The sequence below is a fragment of the Saccopteryx leptura genome, chromosome 3 (genome assembly GCF_036850995.1).
Source record: "Saccopteryx leptura isolate mSacLep1 chromosome 3, mSacLep1_pri_phased_curated, whole genome shotgun sequence".
Lineage (NCBI taxonomy): Eukaryota > Metazoa > Chordata > Mammalia > Chiroptera > Emballonuridae > Saccopteryx > Saccopteryx leptura.
Window position 1 is genome coordinate 30,405,591 of NC_089505.1, and position 19,242 is coordinate 30,424,832.

At 35.9% G+C, this 19,242-nt stretch overlaps 1 protein-coding gene across 10 annotated transcripts in view; it reads right to left on the bottom strand.

The window, feature by feature from the left end:
- Positions 1–247: 247 nt before the first annotated feature.
- Positions 248–19,242, bottom strand: part of EYA4 (EYA transcriptional coactivator and phosphatase 4) — a 299,771-nt gene continuing 280,776 nt past the window's right edge. For 6 of the 10 annotated variants that reach the window (XM_066373184.1, XM_066373192.1, XM_066373189.1 and 3 more), the window contains 6 exons: positions 16,357–16,415; positions 16,089–16,249; positions 13,466–13,580; positions 9,269–9,390; positions 7,296–7,396; positions 248–3,603 (listed from right to left, as the gene is read on the bottom strand). In XM_066373184.1, coding sequence (XP_066229281.1) covers positions 3,523–3,603; positions 7,296–7,396; positions 9,269–9,390; positions 13,466–13,580; positions 16,089–16,249; positions 16,357–16,415 — 639 coding nt within the window. In that variant the 3' untranslated portion in view covers positions 248–3,522. Of the gene's footprint in view, positions 3,604–7,295; positions 7,397–7,434; positions 7,536–9,268; positions 9,391–13,465; positions 13,581–16,088; positions 16,250–16,356; positions 16,416–19,242 lie in introns of all 10 variants that reach the window. The other 4 variants (XM_066373193.1, XM_066373190.1, XM_066373188.1 and 1 more) reach the window with 2 other exon arrangements.

Here is a 19,242-nt window from a genome sequence, read left to right on the forward strand (position 1 = left end):
TAAAAATCTATGCAGCTCACATATTTTCATTACACCAGCACACTTTTAGACTTAGTCACATTTTACTGAGTTACATCCTAGCTTGCCTTAACTACAAATTATGCAACTTAGGCACACACATAAAAAGGGAAAACAAGAATACACCAAGAAACCTAAAGACAAATTTCACATTATTTAGAAGCGAACTAAATACACAAAACAAAAACTCTACAACATGGGAGGGTGAAGAAAATGAAAACATTTCCAAAGGTATTTATTGAGAAATAGTAAAGATGTACATATTTTTACAAGCTTTTAATATTAATTTACATTTCTTTAAATTATGTAGGCCCCCATAATCTATACTTTACTAATACATAACAGAAACCCTTGACTTTGTGAGATCTCCATAACGCTACCATAGTAGGGAGTCAAAATACAACTTTGGCTCATGATGCTTAAGTTTGTTTTTAAAAGAAATACTAAATGCCATATTCACTGAGAATGTAGGCTTGTCATACACACATGTGCTTTAAAAAAATTCATACTGGAACATGCTATTGACACTATTTTGTATCTTAGCTCACTAGAGACTAAGGGAAAAAAAGTTAGAGAGTTATTATCTACTTTTTGTGCACAAACTGCATGATTCTTTTTTTTTTGCCTCTGAATCTGATTTACAAACTTTTGTAGGGGTACAGTGACTTAATCAACTTTATCCTGTATGCTGCAATATTATAACCAGCCCACCTATTTTGATATTTCAGGTGCAACACAAGACGGTTACCCTTCTAGTCTTATATCATATTTGTACATAAAGTAGCCAAAAACTCCTTTTAGTTGCAAAATATTTTTCAAACTGATTTACAATAAGGCACAATATTCTATAGATAAATAGAATGCAGATATTGCCAAAGGGGTTGCTTTTTTGTTTGTTGGTTGGTTAGTTAGTTTTCAGATCAGAGGGGAAGCAGATCTTCTGTTACTAAGGTGGGGAGGGAAGGGCTCTAGTTTGAGCATGCTCAAAGTCGCATGACAAGCCGTGATGTCGGCTCATTGGCCTGCTCCGTTGTTGTGCCAGACAAGCTTTCTCCTTCATCATAGCGTTAAGTTCTATGCTGGCAGCCTCTTCTGAACACATAATCAGAGAAGAAAATGTGTGAGAGAAATAGCACAGGGTGATACAATCAGTGACCCTTCTCTTTGTGCTATGAAGGGGCGTTCCTCTCTGCACCTGCAGGCTTAGCAGCATAAGAAGCCTTGCTTGTTTGATATGAAAAAGAATGAAAAATTAGATGTAATGCCACCATTCTGTCATTTAAAGAAACTAGCCGTACAGTAAAGATAATTTTGTTTTATTCACAGTAATAAATATTTAAGGTTTTAGTGCACAACATATAATTATTGATAATCAATGCAGCTCTTTAATTTTTTAAAACTTATTTTCATGCTAAAGGCTAACAGATGAAAGAATTATTATTATCATCATCATCATTATTATTATTAAAAGCATTCCAACCTTTGTCTGTGACTGTACTTACTGTACTTAGGGGAGAGGTAGCCGAAAGCTACAGAATAAGTTGACAGGTTTGTGTGATAAAAATCACAATCTTATATAAAACCAGATCTCAATCTCTTCCTGCCCAGTGTAAACATGGCCTTTGCATTCAGTAAAGAAATACTGGTTTATAGCCTGGAAAGTAAAATCACATTTCCACAGTGAGTGGGCGTGATCAGTGAGCCACGTACCTACCTACGGGACCACTGAAGCCTCAGAGGGTGAAGAATTCCGACCAACCTCTGCTTAGGGTCACTTCCGGGTAGCTGGACTCCAGTTTCACATTCTGACATTTTAAACACAGAACTGCAGGCGCAAACATCATTAAAACACTTCTGGATCTTGAAGTCTTAAATTTCCACAAGGGAAATCGTGTCACACAAAATGACAGGAGAACCTGTATCATGTTCCTAACATGGGCTACACACCAAGAAAAAGAAAACATGCAAACACACGATGACAGGTTCTCCTCGCAATGAATGCAGTCCATTGTGCAATCACAGGATAGCTAGAAAATAAGGTGCGCAGGTCTGTAATGGAGAGAAACTGGGTTGATGTGCTAAGACAGGAAACCAGGTACAATTTCATCGTTGTAATTTCAGTAATGCTGCCAAGATCCGGCTCACTTGCTAAATTATTTTATGATAATATTCTCAGTAACATTTTTATCGATTCACTTTTTTCTTTGGAAGCCCTAGCTGGGGCATCCGCCTTTCACTACTAGTGACATTTCATTTTTGCAATGGCATCGGGAATAAATACACTGAGCTTTATTTTAAGCCATGTTTAATCAATGGAATTTTAAAGCCATGTTCATGATATATTCTAAGGAAGTTTAGGTGATACTAGTTTATAATCTTTATGAGAATATTTTCCTCTACACCACTTACACTTATCAAAAAGTCAAACTCAGACCAGTGCAAGTCGTCATGAATATGGCTCTTAGTTTTCTCCAATAAAACTGTAGAAAGGTTACTCAGGACTTCAACATACATCTCACTTTCTCTAAGTAAAGGTCCCACAGTCTTTCCCTAACCTTCAGCTTATGGTTGGATGCACAAATAGTTGCCTCATAACATTATTGGAATTATTAAGAACCCAAATAACACACAAGCTTTCTTTTATTATTAAGGTTTTCTTATTGCAACAAATAACTCAGTTTCTTGCTGATGCAGTATTCAGCTTTGAGAGCTTGAATTTTAAATTTGGTCATGTTTAAAATGATCACAAAGGTTTTTGCTTTTAATTATCTACAGAGATTTTTTAACCAAAGTTACATTGTAACACACAAATGCTGTCTTGTCTTTAAGGCACAACACATCAGTATGAACATTCTGTTTGCCAAACTTAAAAAAAAGAGACAATATTAGGTTCCCATTGCCCCTCCCACGCCCTTCCCCGACAAATGAAAGAAAAATTGCATCCACTTTCAAAGTCAGCTGCTAATAAAGTCACAGTAAATTATTTTCATCAATAATTTACACAAATTACAGGTCTAGATAGGATTGTCCTTATACAGTCTGAGTGCATTCCAATTCAGATTTTCTGGGCTAGGTAGGCTAAAGTCAGATTCAAACCTCAGGGCTGAGAAGATCTCCCACTTTGAGGAATGTTGTTGAACACCACCTTGTCAGACGAAGCATGTGTTGGTGCTTTGCCAGGGTAAGAGTTCTTTGCTAAAGCTGTTAATTCCAGTTAGGACTCTTTCAGTGTGTACCAGCAACCTCCACAGATTTGTTGTTGTTGTTGTTGTTAAACCATTAAAGTGTTGTAAATATAAGACCATAGAGCTTCCTTTCTGTAGCACTAAAGTTTAATCCCGTTCTGCAATCTGAATTCTTCATTCTGGAATTTTCATTCCAAATATGATTTCCTCCTTTAAGACAATTTATATGTGTAAAGCCAGAGGCATTGAATCACACATAAAAATTCAGTGTACTTGAAATATATATATAAAAAAACGGATCTCCAGTTAGAGAACACAGTTACAAATACTCTAATTCCAGTGCTTGATGTAGAGCCAAGAGGTCTGAGTGACTTGATATCCTCCAAAAGGGCATGTTGTGCTGTGTGGTTAAGAGAGGGAGGGACGGGAGAGAGAAGGGGAAGGAATGGAGAGAGATCATAACTATTGTCTCAATGAAGCAGCCGTACACACAAGGATGTGTAGTCCACCCAAGTTCAGGGGAGGGAGTTTAAGAGAGGGATGACCATATTTGAAGGCTTGGTAGCATCACTATGGCATTGTCAAAATAATTGAGAAATAGATCTGAACTGGATTTAATGACAGAAAAAGCAAACATTGAGATTTCTTAGGTGGTTTAATATTTATTCTGGGAAGTTATCATTACCAACAGCAGCATCTGGAAAAGCAACTGGCATCAAAATCCTGTGTGGTCAGTGGGGAGCGAGTTCTAACCACAATATCACTCTGAAAATTCCATCTCTCAGCTAAACATGAAAAAATCTAAACACGAGAAACTGCCTCAGCTCAAGGATTTTTGTCCTTCTGAGAGGAAAAGAGTAAACCCATTTCTATATAAAAAACAATCTGAAGCTGGACTATATAAGGTGGGGATGATCAACTTTCTTACTTTGCTGGGGTAACTAGCTGGAGTCCGTAGAGTTGATCAATTTATTTCACTGCTGTGGGTCTGAGAGAAAGCATTACAGTAACCATTCTCACTGGGAAGGGGCATACACACAAGGAGACAAAAAGATGGGTTCTTGTGGGGCAACAATTCATAGACATTACAGTGATTCATGGCCCTACAAAAATATACCAGTATCTGATACATGTATGGTATTAATATTTCATAAAAAGATGTGATCAGAAAAAAACATGTGCCTGACCAGGCCGTGGCACAGTGGATAGAGCGTTGGACTGGGATGCGAAGGACTCAGGTTTGAGACCCGGAGGTCACCAGCTTGAGTTCGGGCTCATCTGGTTTGAGCAAAGCTCACCAGCTTGGACCCAAGGTCGCTGGCTCGAGCAAGGAGTTACTCAGTCTGCTGAAGACCCACGGTCAAGGCACATATGAGAAAGCAATCAATAAACAACTGAGGTGTCACAATGAAAAACTAATGATTGATGCTTCTCATCTCTCTCTGTTCCTGTCTGTTTGTCCCTATCTATCCCTCTCTCTGACTCTCTCTCTGTCCCTGTGAAAAAAAAAAAAGATAAAGAAAAAAACAAGTACAGAACAACTCCATTGTGGAGGATGATGAGTAAAAAGGACTCTTAAACTCGAGTTATTAACAAAATGAAAACATTATTTGTAAGTTTCGGCTGATGACTTCTTAGAGAATATATATGTTATATAGTCATGTGTATAATGAAAATACATTTGTATAAAAAATGGGGAATACATTTTTATTATAAAAATTAATCATTAAAATAATAATCACTATTGTTATATAATCCTTTGCTATCTAATATGATAGCTACTAATCTCATGTGGCTATTGAATAGTTGAAATTGTCCAGTTTGAAATACATACTAAATTTCAAAGACTTAGAATGTAAATAAAAATGAATTAAAACATTTTAAAAATAATTTTTATATTTTTTTAGGTGTTGAGACAATGGTATTGCGGATAAATTGGGTTAACTATATTACAAAAATTAATTCTGTCCATTTTTACTTTTTTAAAAACATGGCTTCTAGAAAATTTACAATTACAATTATGGTTTGTATTTATATTATATATTTCAATAGGGGATTGCAGTTATACACTATTATTACTAAACTTTGAAATTTCTTCTTTGATTTATAAAAAAACCCTATAGTTTTAGATGAAATTAAACACAGAAATATACCCAGAAGTACATTTTTTTCATTCAGCTCAGATCTATTTGTAATAACAAAATAGTACTTAATATCTCTGCACATGCGATTACAGCTACATTCAAAGGAAAGCATGCATTAATGGATACTAGAGAAACCAACCACCTGTGCTTCAGAATAGAATTATAAGCCTTCACCACCACCAAACTGTACCTACATAAACAACCATTTGGAAATAGCATTCTAACCAAGGTTCTCATCCTCTGGGACTCATGCCCTTTTCTCCTGGTTTTGGGTGCGAGGCAGAAGTTACAACAACCGGTCTACCAATTTCACGCCATGAATAACTGGGGTAGAAGTTTTCATTTTCAAAGGCGTATACTGTTTCCGGTTTGGAAAACTGAGTTTTATGATCCCTGACCCAAATATATGTGAAATGTTTACTGTTAGTGGCGGCATTGCGAGCTATTTGTTTTGTGTTATGGTGTCAATATGAAAATCTTAATAACAATATGGACTCAGGACATGGACCAACTACAGAAGATATTTCCATTGTGTGCAACTGAAAGGATTTCAAATAGCAGTCAGCAATGAAAATTGTATTTGTGGAAACTGCATCTCTGACCTCATCCTACAGGATGTCTGTAGGAGCAGCGTGCAGTCTAGGGGCGCTGACTGCTGAGACCAAGGAGTTCTGTGGGAAGCTGAGCCTGCGTAGGATTTCTTCATGTTTATGGCTTCCAACATGTCACCCAACCTTCTAAAGTAGAACCTCTTTCTCTTCCTTCCTTTTGCTGGATTTGAATTGACTCCATATATGTCATTTCCTTTCTCTTGTTATGCAAGCTCTAAACTTTTCTAGGAAATTGTTTATGTTGATTTTGGGGGGGGAGAAAAAAATTTGGGGGGGGAGGGGGAACAAAAATCAGGTAAACACTTTAGCACATGCACATGTTAGAGAAGGTTTTATTAGATGAGGATTTGAAATCTCAGGATAAAAAAAACAACAACATTCTTTCTATGTGAAACAATATAAGCTGCTATGTCATTGTTTCCAAATATTAATTTGTAATTTTGCTTTGTTTTATAAATTATATCACTTTTATTCTGGCTTTGAGAGTTTTGTTATCATTCAGAGAAGGAAGCAGTAAATCTCTGTTGTGTTGACTGATAGTCTGGTGTCTGGGCCAATCCTGATATCATTCCTCTTTTGATCTTGGACCAACCATTTAATGGTTTTTAACTGCCTTGATTTCTTCTGTAGAAATATGGGCCAGATGAAAAGGCTTATTTTAAATACCTAGGGCCTATGAGATCTTCTGAGTATGTTCAAAGCCAGCTGCTTAGCTTCAATCATGTACCAATGGCTCACCAAAATAGACAACACTCTTCTAGAAGATGTGAGGCACGTTGCCTCTAAATCTCTACAACAAGCTGGCACAAAGGATCTGAATAGTACATCCCATTCCAATAGCGCTTATTAAATTTTCTCACAACAGTTTCTCTTTCAGCTACTAAATCTACTCTCAGCATTTGTCAGCAGGGAGCACACTTGCTATTGAGCACTCACAGGGACCATGTGGCATAGAGGATGGGTGAGGAGAAGGGTAGGACTGAGCTCCATGATTTTCTGTGAAGCTCATTAGACTTGTTTATACTGTGAAAAATCTCATGTGCCTAAAAATGGTTCTTTTTCCCCATCTTACAGACCATTATCTCAGTGTGTATTATACACGCGCACGCACACACATAAATAATTATAACTAAATTTCCTATCAAATTTCAGGAAAAAAAAATGCTAAACTCCAAATGGTTTATTTGAATGTAAGTATTGACCTTCTCATGCTCTTACTGCTTTGCATCTATGAGTTTAAATCATTTATCAAGCTGCCATTGGGCCAAACTTACAGGAATGCAAACAAAAAAGCTTGCATTAGAAGTATCACACCAACATTGTTTGAGACAGGTTACCTTTTTTGCTGCCTGTTCTTCTTCTACACCATCCCCAATTACAACATATACTACTTTTCTGCCAAACCTTTGCATTATTCGTTCAAAGCAACTTTCTTTTCCTGGAAGATAAATGAGATAAAGTTCAGAGTGAAGTTACCTGGTTAGCGGCATGCTCCTCATCTCGGCCATCTCCAATCACAACATAAGTTATGTTAGTGCCAAATCTGGACACTATACGCTCAAAACAGCTTTCCTTGCCTGAAAAACAATGCACTGCTTATTCTTCCAGCCATTGCATTCATTAACCTAAAGATTCACATAAAGTGTTCAGTTAATTTCTCTTCAACATCCATCACTTAAACTAGCTTGCAACCTCTGGGTTAATAAAATCTACAAATATGCTTGAATTATGTTTAGTCTTTACTTGGGGCTGCTTACTGCACAAATGTGTCCCATGCTTCAAAACAATCTGCAAGGTTAAGCATTTGACCCAGAGAAAATACTAATACCTTTCACTTCACCAAAAAGCTATTGGAACAACCTTACAAGCAACTGTAAGTTTTGGCATTTATCTTTTCATCCTATATATTACTTTTATCTAGTTTATTTTATATAGTATAGACAAGTCAGCTGAAAATATTATTAAGAACTATTGAAGGTTCACCTATAAGAAAAGAGGGCATATTAAGATGTGAATTTACTTTGACATAAAATTTTTTCCTTTGGGTGGTTGGGAGCTAGTCTGCTCAGATTAAATGTACCAAGAGTGCTGTCTGGGCCACGGCACTGGTGACACTAATATCCTCTGATGGCACTATGGGAATACACCATGGAATTTCTACATGCTCTTCGTTTTTATAGCCTTGGCATTATTCTCTGAATTTCATTCCCAGAATGTTCATGTAGTCATGGTTACTTCTGCACTTTTTCTTAATTTGATAATTCAAAAAAAAAAAAAATACCAGTTTAAAGGAAAACATAAAAAAAGACTTTTTTCTCAGATTAATCATTAGCAATAATTTGGCTATTAAGAAAAAATACTGTCCTTACTAGAAGAAATGTCTATGCTTGTATAAAATTATTTGATTAGTCATAAAGGCAAGTTCTCTATATTAATCCTGCTAGTGTAAATACATATATTTATTAAAAATGAATAAGGTTGCTACCAGGGCTCTGAACTGTTCTGCTTATGACACTGGAGAATTTACCAAAGCTTGGCTCTCTTTCACTCTCCTCCCCAAACAGCTGCAGCTAGGGGCTCCTTTTGCCTGTGTCAATATAAAAACTCTGCAAGGCCCAGGGTGGGTTATTTTTGGGAGGGGATTTTAGGATTTTGAACTTCTCTTGTCAAGGTGCCAGGGTGTGAGTTTGCTGACCCTCAGGGCACGTTATACAACCCATCTATTTCCCCAGGCATTTCCTTGAAAGACAGGGAATACAAGAGTTCTTTTCTTTTAACTCTTTCAGGATGGCAGAATTTGATGAAGTTTTGGTTTTGAAAGTTTACCAGAAGTCTTAGTTTGTGAAAGGCACTTCAAATCAGTGATGGCTCCACAGATAGATATTAACCATATGAGCGAGGCTGTCATCCTTTGATTGCTACTGAACAGTTTTGAAAATGTGGATTGCTAGCCATTTGTGTGTTATGAATGTTTCAATTATGTTTTCTAATTCATCAAAGTATGTATTTCTGGAATATCTGACACTCTTCTGCCAAAATAGTATTTTTATGTTAGATTTAGATTATTCCATATGCAAGGATAAAATACTATGTACCACACTAAATAAACTATTAAATACCATGGCTAGATACACTGTGTATTGTTCATATGTGCCATTATGATATATATATATATTTGTGTGCTGTCAAATTTGCCTGATACTCTAACAGCCAAGGGGATAAAGAGGGAATCATGCAGACACACATTAGGAAAATTCTCCAAACACAGAAGTGAACATATTTCATACAGATTTAGAATGAATTTTCTTACCTATTTTAGTCGCACTGTAAATATTCTCAATGGGGAAAGCACCTCCTAAGCTATAGAGTAGAACCTTCGCAAGTGCTGGGATCAGTTGCGTTGTCGTTACCAAGACATTTACGCAGTTACTCCTAAGATAGGGAGGAAATATGCATATTTGTCTTCTAATACTAAATAGTTTCTATTAGTACAGATATTAAAGACTGATCGATTGACAGATTGATTGATTTTAGAGAGAGAGAAAGAGATAAACATTGATTCGTTGATCCATTGGTTGATTTTTGTATGTGCCTTGACTGGGGATCAAATACACAACCTTGGCATATTGGAAAGATGCTCTAACCAACTGAACCACCCAGCCAGGGCTATTCGTACAGATTTAAAACTATTATTGTGGTCTCTCAATTCCCTAATAAAGAGAGCTTGATAACCTAACCTTTTATCATTCAACAGTTATTTATGGAATATCTACTACGTGTCAGGCACCATGACAGGTGCTAGGAATACATCCTAAAATGGAGAAATAGAAGAAAAATGGGCAAATATATGTATGGTGGTTTTCTCCCCCTCTGGATTACAAGACAGACACAGAGAAAGACAAGTAAACAGACACCTGTAATATTAAATGTGTTCTGTAATAAGTATCTTGTCAGGTCCCTGTGGAACCTCAGAGAATACCTACCTCAGCTTTTATCAATGGCGAGAAGGTTATCAGAGGGAGAATGACCTAACTCTAATTTCTTAAAAGCATCCAGAGCAGGTAAATATTAGGGTAACAGAACACTGTCCCAGTGTTTTCAGATTATGGGAAAGTAGAGGACATAGGCAGAAAGAATGTGACAGAATGGGTAAAAGCAGTTTTTAGATTCTGTAGAAGAAATAGCACAGAGAGTCTAAATCAAGGTGCTGGCAAATGATAGATGCTGAAGAAAGATGGAGAGGATCTTTGTTTTGTACAGAAGGGGCTGAACCCCTGGATCTCTCCTTCAGCAACAACAAAGGGCAAATTGCATTTAATGGCTAAAAGCTTAATCCTCAACAAAGGTCCTACTCTTTGAGAGTGAGAATCTCCCATCCTGCAATTTTACAGCTGTTTCTTTCATGGTAATACTGGGGTCGGGGAGATAAAGGAAACACCAAGAGAGTGGGAAGTGCTGTGAGGCATAGATTCAGGAAGAATGGACTGTGGTCCTCCTTGACTATGGGGCAATTAAGCCATCCTGCTTTGATGGGCTCAAAACTACACCTGTGAAATTGAGAAAGAGAAGGCATATAGCTATGGACGTTTTTTTCTATTAGATATTCTATATCGTCTGCCTTTAATGAATATTTGTGACAGCTGTAAAATATTCTCTAGATTAACTTTCTGTGGCCTCATGGCCACTTAGAAGAGCAAGCTGAGTGCTAACCCTTCATGGGTATATACATGCTTAGCCCTCAGTGTACTTACTATCATACTTATATTCTTTAGACATATCATTTATATGGAAAAACTTCATATAATTTATTTGAAAACAATTACAATGCCTTTGTAATTAATTCTTTGTAAATTCTTTGTAAAGAATGTTCACTTCTAAATTCTCTCCATAGATATCTGATTTTATAACAAGAGCTCTGACTCCTGGAAGCAAATGATGTGATCATCAATTTATACAAGATAAAGAAACAAAGAGCTAGAGGTAGAAGTTTAATAAATATCATCAATACAATCCTTCATTTTACTGATGAGGAAATCAAGACCTAGAAAGTGATCCGTCTATTATCAGACAGAAACTAACCACATAATGGCAAATTATTAAGAATAATATATAAACACATTACTATATTTTGACATTTAAAGTTCTACATAATATTTTTTCAAAACTAGATGCTATTCAGTGTCATATACAAATGAGTGTTACAAAATGAAAACATGGTGGGATAAAATAAAGCAAAAATTTCTGAAGTTGAGAGATAATGGTTCTAAAATCTAGCTTCACCATTTACCCTGGAATACTCAGAATTACATATTTTTTAAATTAAAAATATTGCATATATGTCTATGCAACTTGTAATGCATTCTGATTTTTAATTATAAACATTGCATATATTTATAAATTATATTATATGGTTGTAAAACAAAGATAAATATAAATAAGAAAATAAAAAGCATCAATTATTTAACTATGCAGAGATGGTTGCTGTTTTCCCCATTTTGTACACTTATTTTCAGAGTTTCTGTTTATGTACAGATTTTTTTCCCCATTAGGATCATACTATGTATATAATTTTGTATTTTACTTTTTTATTTGCTTATAGCATAAGCTTATAAATTTGTCATATTGTAGGGAAATAATAGTATTTCCCTTTTCCCAACAAAACATAATGTGTGTAAACTACTCTCTTGTGTGGCTGCACCGTCATTTTTAAAAGTTGAGCTTGGTCACTTAGACGGTTTTTGATATCTCAACATTAATAAATAACTCTACCTTATATATGAATGTTTCCTATACATTTGATAATAACCTTTCATTATATTCATGAAACAAGACTCAGGGTCAGAGGGTAAAAACTTTGCCAAAGGCTCTGATACCTAATTCATCAATGTTTTGTACAGGGCACCTCCTCTTTCTGATCCCAAATGTTTTGTGAAAATTACCAATAGGGTAATATATGCAAATTTCATGGCACCTAAATCTTCAGTGTGTAATGACTTATTTTACCCTCCATTTCCTTGTTATACCTTATTTCTTAAAGATCACACACCCATGTAGTTCCTTTAAGGCCACGTGTTTAATAACAATCTCTATAATTATATTAGATTTAGCGAGTATATAATCTATGGAATATGTAATAACCTTTGAATTTTAACTAACTAGGAGACCTTTTTTTTTAGAAATAATAAAAGTTGTTGAACTCCTCCCCAGGCAAATACACAGTCCACTCCATTTTATATAGTTTCAGGGGCTCGAAATCCTCATATCCCAGCTTTTTGACCTTTGATCTCTGTGTTACCAGTTGCAGAAATCACAAAGCAGCAAGTCCCATTATAAAAGTATCTTTAATTGTTAGACAATTCTTCCTCACATGGACCAAGAACCTCTTTTCTTAGGTTTCCTACTCAACAGCCCTAATTCTCTCCTTCACAGGCACAGAGAAATGTAATTTATTTTCAGCCTAACATCTCAAATAGTTGAATTAGTATTATTGTTCCACACATGACTTTTCTTCAGACTAAACTCCGTGGTTTCTCCCTCCAAATGTTCTTTTTATGTGGTTTCCACAGCCTAAACTCTCCAGCCATTTGGATATAAGATGCTTCAAATATGTCACAGCCCACTGGAATGTGGTGCCCAGGACTGAGCAAAGTACTTTGTCCTGGCTTTCCTAGCCTGACCCAGGAGCTATTGTCCCCACCCCTCCTCAGTTAGACTTTCTGTTACCAGTACAGTTGCTGGTCACAGCCCATGGCTTCACTATAAGCCACGTGCAAGATCTGATACACGATAGTTTATGTCTGTATTCTAAATACTGGACTCTCCTTTCACCCTGCCAAGGTTTTTCTATATTCTGACACAATCAGTACAAATACCCTTTTTCTTCCCTGAATTTTAGGTTACCCACACTTTGTTAAGCATGCCCTTATTTACTCATCTAACTTGGAAATAAAGCTAAGGAACAAGAATGGTACAATATTTCATCTCCACCCTACAAGCCCTGACTTTCCAGATTTATACTATTTTATTCATTAGCATCTACGGTACATGGTGTTCAACCAATTCTAAATCTATTCCATTCCATTATCAACACAAACTAGTCAATACTTCACTCTTTAGTTTAAACAACACAAAGGTTACAATTTTCTAAGAGCTTCTCTTCCCTTTTTTTGATGCATTTAATTCATGCATGTTATCTGTTACGATATAGACTTAAAAACACCCACTCTTTTTATAAACAGTATTGTTTTACTTGTGCCATCATCTTCTGTACTTGCCCACTAACAGTAGTGTCTTTTTTTTAAGCTAGAATTCACATGCTCTTCCTGTGGGGATTGTTGCGGTTATGAGGAGAGAATGGTAGAGAAATGGGCTAATGGGCCTTCAGTGAATTGTTAAGTCCCTTCAAATGCTAAAATAGTCAAAGAATTAAAACATTTTTATATATGTTGTGATACTAGGACTATATCTGCAATACAATGCATGTAGAAACTGCAACGATACCACTTACCTAGTACTAATAATTGATAAAGACTTAAGTGCATTTGTTAGCCAGGAGTCTGTGAGGCCTTCAATCTCTGCCCTTAACTGCAGCCATGCGTCTCTCTTGGCAGGGCCAAGGAGTCCTGCAACACCAAAAAAGCAAGGCACAGTCATGGCATGAACACTTTCCAAGAATACTTAGCTTGCTCTCCTTTTGGTCTAGTATAGATACTTTTAATTCCAGCCTGTACCAGAAATGGAGAGAGAAAGAGAGACTGATTTATAACAATATGAAGCCTTCATTTCAGAATTGATTATCCATTCATTCATTCCACAAATATTTATTGAACAAATTCTTGATGTCAGGTACTGAGCTGAAAACTGCGGAAATAACAGTGACAGAGTGGGTCACAGTTTCTGCCCTCACTGAACGTGGACTCTGGTGGTGTGAATGCTGATCACCTGTGGAGCTTGAGCACGCCACGCCTATTCTTGGGTCACACCCAAGGCTCTGATACAACAGGACTGGAGGAGAAGTCCGGGTCTACCAGTCTAACACAAGGGTTACAATATCTCAAATATTTTGGGTGTCTGAAAAGTTCAGCTTCTTAATATTCACAATCATACCACTTTCAAACAGTTATAATGGCATTATTTTATGTAACCTGTAGTCTCTTTCTAATATTTGTATTAAAGCACTTACAAATACTTGGTTTTATAAGAAGTTAAGAATTGTGCTGAAAATCCTGAAGTATATGACACAGTTACAGACAATGGTTGAAAACTATATTGAAGTTATAAGAAAAGAAGTATGCATGCTAATTTTTAAATTTAAGCTCTTCCTTTATGGTAAAACAAGACCATGTAAATTCATTACAAAAGAAAGTTCCTTATTTTAATTGTATTTCAGAATACTGGGAATTTATACATAGGGAGATAATATTTTTAAATCACAATTTATAGTTTCTAGCAAGTCTCATTTGTCCTTATCTCAATGGAAAGATGCTAATGTGTTACAGAAAATGGACTCTCAGGTCATTGTTTAAACTTTTTAAAATATAAGGTTATTTATTAGTAATCTTGGTAACTATGAAATAATTTTAATAATAGTCTCCAAAAAGGAATTAATAACATACCTGAATGATAAAAATTCAGATTTTCCCAAAGGATATTTATTTTCAAGTTAAACATATTACTCACAATGATTTTAAATAGAATACCTAATTAGTTGATTTTACAAAATCATCTTGTATAGAGCAGCAAAATGAATTAGGAAACCTGAGCAAGTCAGTTACCTGCAGACGCCTATTTTTAATTTGGAAATAAAGGTCTTCCATATGTAAGTTCCCTCTTGGTTTTAACATTACTGCCCATGGTTCTACATTGTTCTCTTCTCTTGCATTACTGAGTATTCGCTGAGCATCTGTTATGCACCTCAAAGCTAGCAAGGCACTGGGGCTACAAGGTGAATTGACATACAGCCCCACCCTTATGATGAGTACGGGTGTATGTAACATAAATACCATAGAAGAACATCTTATTTACTATATTGTGTTCTATGACAAAAATGTGGAGATACATATGTATAGTATGTACAAGTGTATTTAGCTATATCATTCAATTTTAATTCTGGTTTATGTTCCTTATTTATTCTTCTTTCATTCATTTATTTTTTTTTTAAAAAAGAGAAACAAATAAAAAACCCTGGGAGAAAATACTTATGTGACCTCATGGCTAACGTTAGGATCTTGATCTAAAAGTGATTCTAATAATAGAGATCATCAAGGTTTATTTTATCAAGAAGCACTTCTGGGTCTTGGTTTTGATGTCATAGATTTTGATATCACCTGTAATATATGTATAAAATGATTTAGATATCACCTATAAGTACATAAACTTTCAAAAACCATGATAATCACAGTTCACATTATATATGGTAAAGATATACTGTCAGATGACATGTAATTAAAAAATTTTTTTTACAGATTGTACTTATTGATTATACAGAAGAAGGGAGAAGTGAGAAGTATCAACTCATAGTTGTTTAGTTTAGTTGTTCACTGATTGTTTGTTTTATGTGCCTTGACTGGGCAAGCCCAGGGTTTCAAACTGGCAACCTCAGCATTTCAAGTCGACGCTCTATCCATTGCTCTATGACCTGCCAGGCAACATACAATTTTTAAAAGAATAAAATAGACTTTTTGAAGTCTTTGAAATGACAAAAAAGTGCTTGTTTATATTTGTATCTGAAAGGATCTCAGAAAGATAATGATTATTAACACCTCTGTTGCCATGGCTGGAGCTCCTGTCTTAAAACAGGTCCTCCCAGCACCTCACTTAGTGCCTCTGCTTGGTTCTCACTGGTAGCATCCAGCTGAAGAAGGCCTGTTAATCTTGGTCTGTTAATCTTGACCAAATAGCTGGGAATAATGAATTTCCAATGCCTTTGACAGAGCTGCATATTTTATTTTGCAGTTAGAATTTCCCATCACCCATCCAAGAAACTTAAAATTTTGGCTCAATGTAGGTCAACATGAGCTCTTGATAATTTATTTTAGAGTAGGATAGCCTCTAATATGGAATATGGAACTCCAGTTCAAAGTCTACCTCTAACTAGAGCGCCTGTATTAGATTTAAATAGCCACACCTACCTCCGACATTGTTCTTGTAGGTGTTGTATAATTCTTTTACTCTTCTGTAACGAAAAGCCAACTTCCTCATCCAGTCAACCCCTCCTCTTACACCTGTTGGCAAACAAAGGTTTGCACTACTTGCAGCTGCATGGAAGCCATCAGTTGCAAAACTGTAGGTACTGCAACACCCAAAATATATTAAAAAGAGATAAAAGAAATAATTACATGTGCAAAACTCCATAGCTGAATTTCTGTAGGAAACAGCATACGAAAAGGCATGGCTTACCTCAAGTCCTGCCCATTATCATCAGAGGAAACATCATCTATATGAACTTGATCACACTCCTGTTGAAAACAGCGGGAAAGTTATTTGGTTTTCAAATGATGCTTGTCATCCCATTTGACGGTTTTTCCCCACCTTTCCATTTGGATCAGGCTACGGCCAGAAGATGGCAGCATTTGTCCACCCATGCCACCACCCCCTGCTGAGACAGGGCACCATTTTCACTCCGTAAAATCCAAATCCAGAAGAGTGCCACAAAAAAAAAAAAAGGGGGGGGGGGCGAAAACACAGGCATGTGGGCTCCTTTACAGCAATTTAGAAAATCATTTTACTCTTAAGATAACTGATAAGAAATCTCTTTTGAATTATAATAACCACTGGAGGTTCCTCAGCCATTTCTCCATTTCCATTGTGCATACTTAAGTATTGCAGCAAAACTAATCTGAAGAAACACAACACGGTACGGTCTGCGCACCTCAAGTGGCGACTGTTATTTATCACTCATTGAGCAGAAACAGACGGGCTTGCTGCTGATGGGCTCTGGGAGATTTCTAGGACTCCCAGCATGTGCTGGGCCAGAGAGACCAGGAGAGAACGCTGCTGGTATTATTTACAAAGTCCCGGTGTCCTGGTCTTCTAACAGAAAGAAAGCTAATAACCACAGAAGCTGACATTTTCTTTGTGTCTTTTGTTCAAGGTTTAAAATCTTTACACCAAAAAAAAAAAAAATACTTAAAAGGAAAAAGGAAAAAATGAAGCTCTACCACATCCAATATGCTGCACACTCAGAGGAAAATAAACTTAAGGTATGTCTACCCAATGATCAGGCTGATTGAAATTACAGAGTGCTCAGAACAAATGGTAACTTTTCAGCAGGAGAATTCAGTTCTTCTTCACTGTTCGTCTTTACTATTCTATCTTCAAATAATCTGCAAAGTTCCAGTGAACTAGAACATGATCAAATGGTGAAATCTGACTAGGGCATTTAAAACACCTAATACTTATTAAACTCAGAATGGACATGTTTTAGCCTTTTGGGCTTCTATTTTTCCCATTCCCATTATTTCATTCATACTGACAGATTTTGACTATATATAGAATGCTTATCATTCAAAACCAATTATAAAAATTATAAATTTAAGGTAACAGAAAATGATTTGACTTTAGGTGATGGGTATAAACATAATGAACAGTTCAAATGCTATAGAAATATTTACCTGAATCCTACGTACTCTTATTGATCAATGTCACCCTGTTTAGTTAATTTTCGAAATAAAATTTAAAAATTAAAAAAAAATGAACTTAGAAAAGGTGATGCCATAGTGAAAAAAAACGGCTTTCCATCTACTAGTTATATCCATTATAAAACTTGAAAATATCTGGTAGTGAAATATTTACTATCTCATCTCCAGCATTCTGCACTGGCTTCTTCTAAAATATAAAACTTGAAGGATTAACCCAATCAATACGATTTTAGTACATAAGTTGAAAATACAGATAAATTAATTTTAAATGTTCATATGATTCACTTCAATTATGGGTTTCTTAAATTTTGAGTAAACCTCTACCTAGGTTAAAAAGAGCCAGTAAGCTAATCCGATTGGAAACTCCGTAAGGGGGGGGGTGTTTGGATCACCCAGATATACCCCCACCAAAGGCACAATCTGTTACAGAGTAATCACTCAACAGTTCTTTGTTGCATAAATGGCAGAACTCTAGGTAAATTACGGTTCTTGACAGAATTACCACAGACATTTAAATTTTCTAACATAAAATTATGGTGATATGAAACAATATTTTAGATGGTAAGAATTGTAGGAAGATATTTATATCAGAAGTAGAGGGAGGGTGAGAGCAGGGGGTAAGGACTGAGGTCACAGGAGTCATGGAAGGACAGGCATTTAGAAAGGTTCGTCCCCATTTGACTGAGTATTCTTTGAAAAGAGTATAACCCAAACTTTAACCAAAGGAGGCACCATGGCTCCAGAACAGTACCAGACTGAAGTAGAGCAAGCAACAGCAATAGCTGGGATCTAGAAGAATGAGTGGAAAGATTTAACCATGGAAGTTGGTAAGATTTAGCATGGAAGTTGGAAATAAATTTTCCTCCCAGGATACGGAGGCAGCAAGGTGGTTCTGGGTGACAAGGATTATCTCTTATTTAGAGATGCTGACATTCTTGATAAGTTTGAAGGCTGAATAGAATCACTCTTGAAATGGCATCACGTGAAGCTGCTTACTTCTGCTTAAGGTCTAAAACCTTTTTGTTTCTAAATAATTTCCAGGTCTCACAACCAAACACAAATATCCAAAAAAAGTGTGGAAGAAATGTTTATGAATTACCCTGTTAATTAGATGTTATTTCTATATTTAATATCCTCTCATCCTAATTTTAAAGAAATTCCTCTGACATTTCTAGTATTAACTCACATGATTAATTTATACGTTTTGCCCCCAAACTCATTTTTTTTACTCCTGAGGACATCAGTATATCAAACTTATTGGACCTTGAAGTCCATATTTGAAGTTATGTTTGAGGTTTTTCCAAATGGAACTTCTCTTTAAATTTATGCCTAGTTAGCGATGCTTGTTGACTCTGGACTCTTGCCCGAGAATTACAGGCCAGTGAAAGAAACCTGAACTTCAATCACTTACATTTTTAGAAAAATCTAAATAATTGTTCTTCAATTAGTTTTTACTCAGGAACTTTGCAGGAATTATTTTGACCAAAACCCCGAAATACTAAAAACAGTGTAACGCTTTGGCTTCAACCATTTCAGCATAAGAACTCAAACATTTGGGATCGTTCTGGCACTCATCTTAAATTCTTTAACTTTGTTTTATAAGGCGACCGCAAAGTTGTCCTTGATCTTTATCAGTTATAACCCA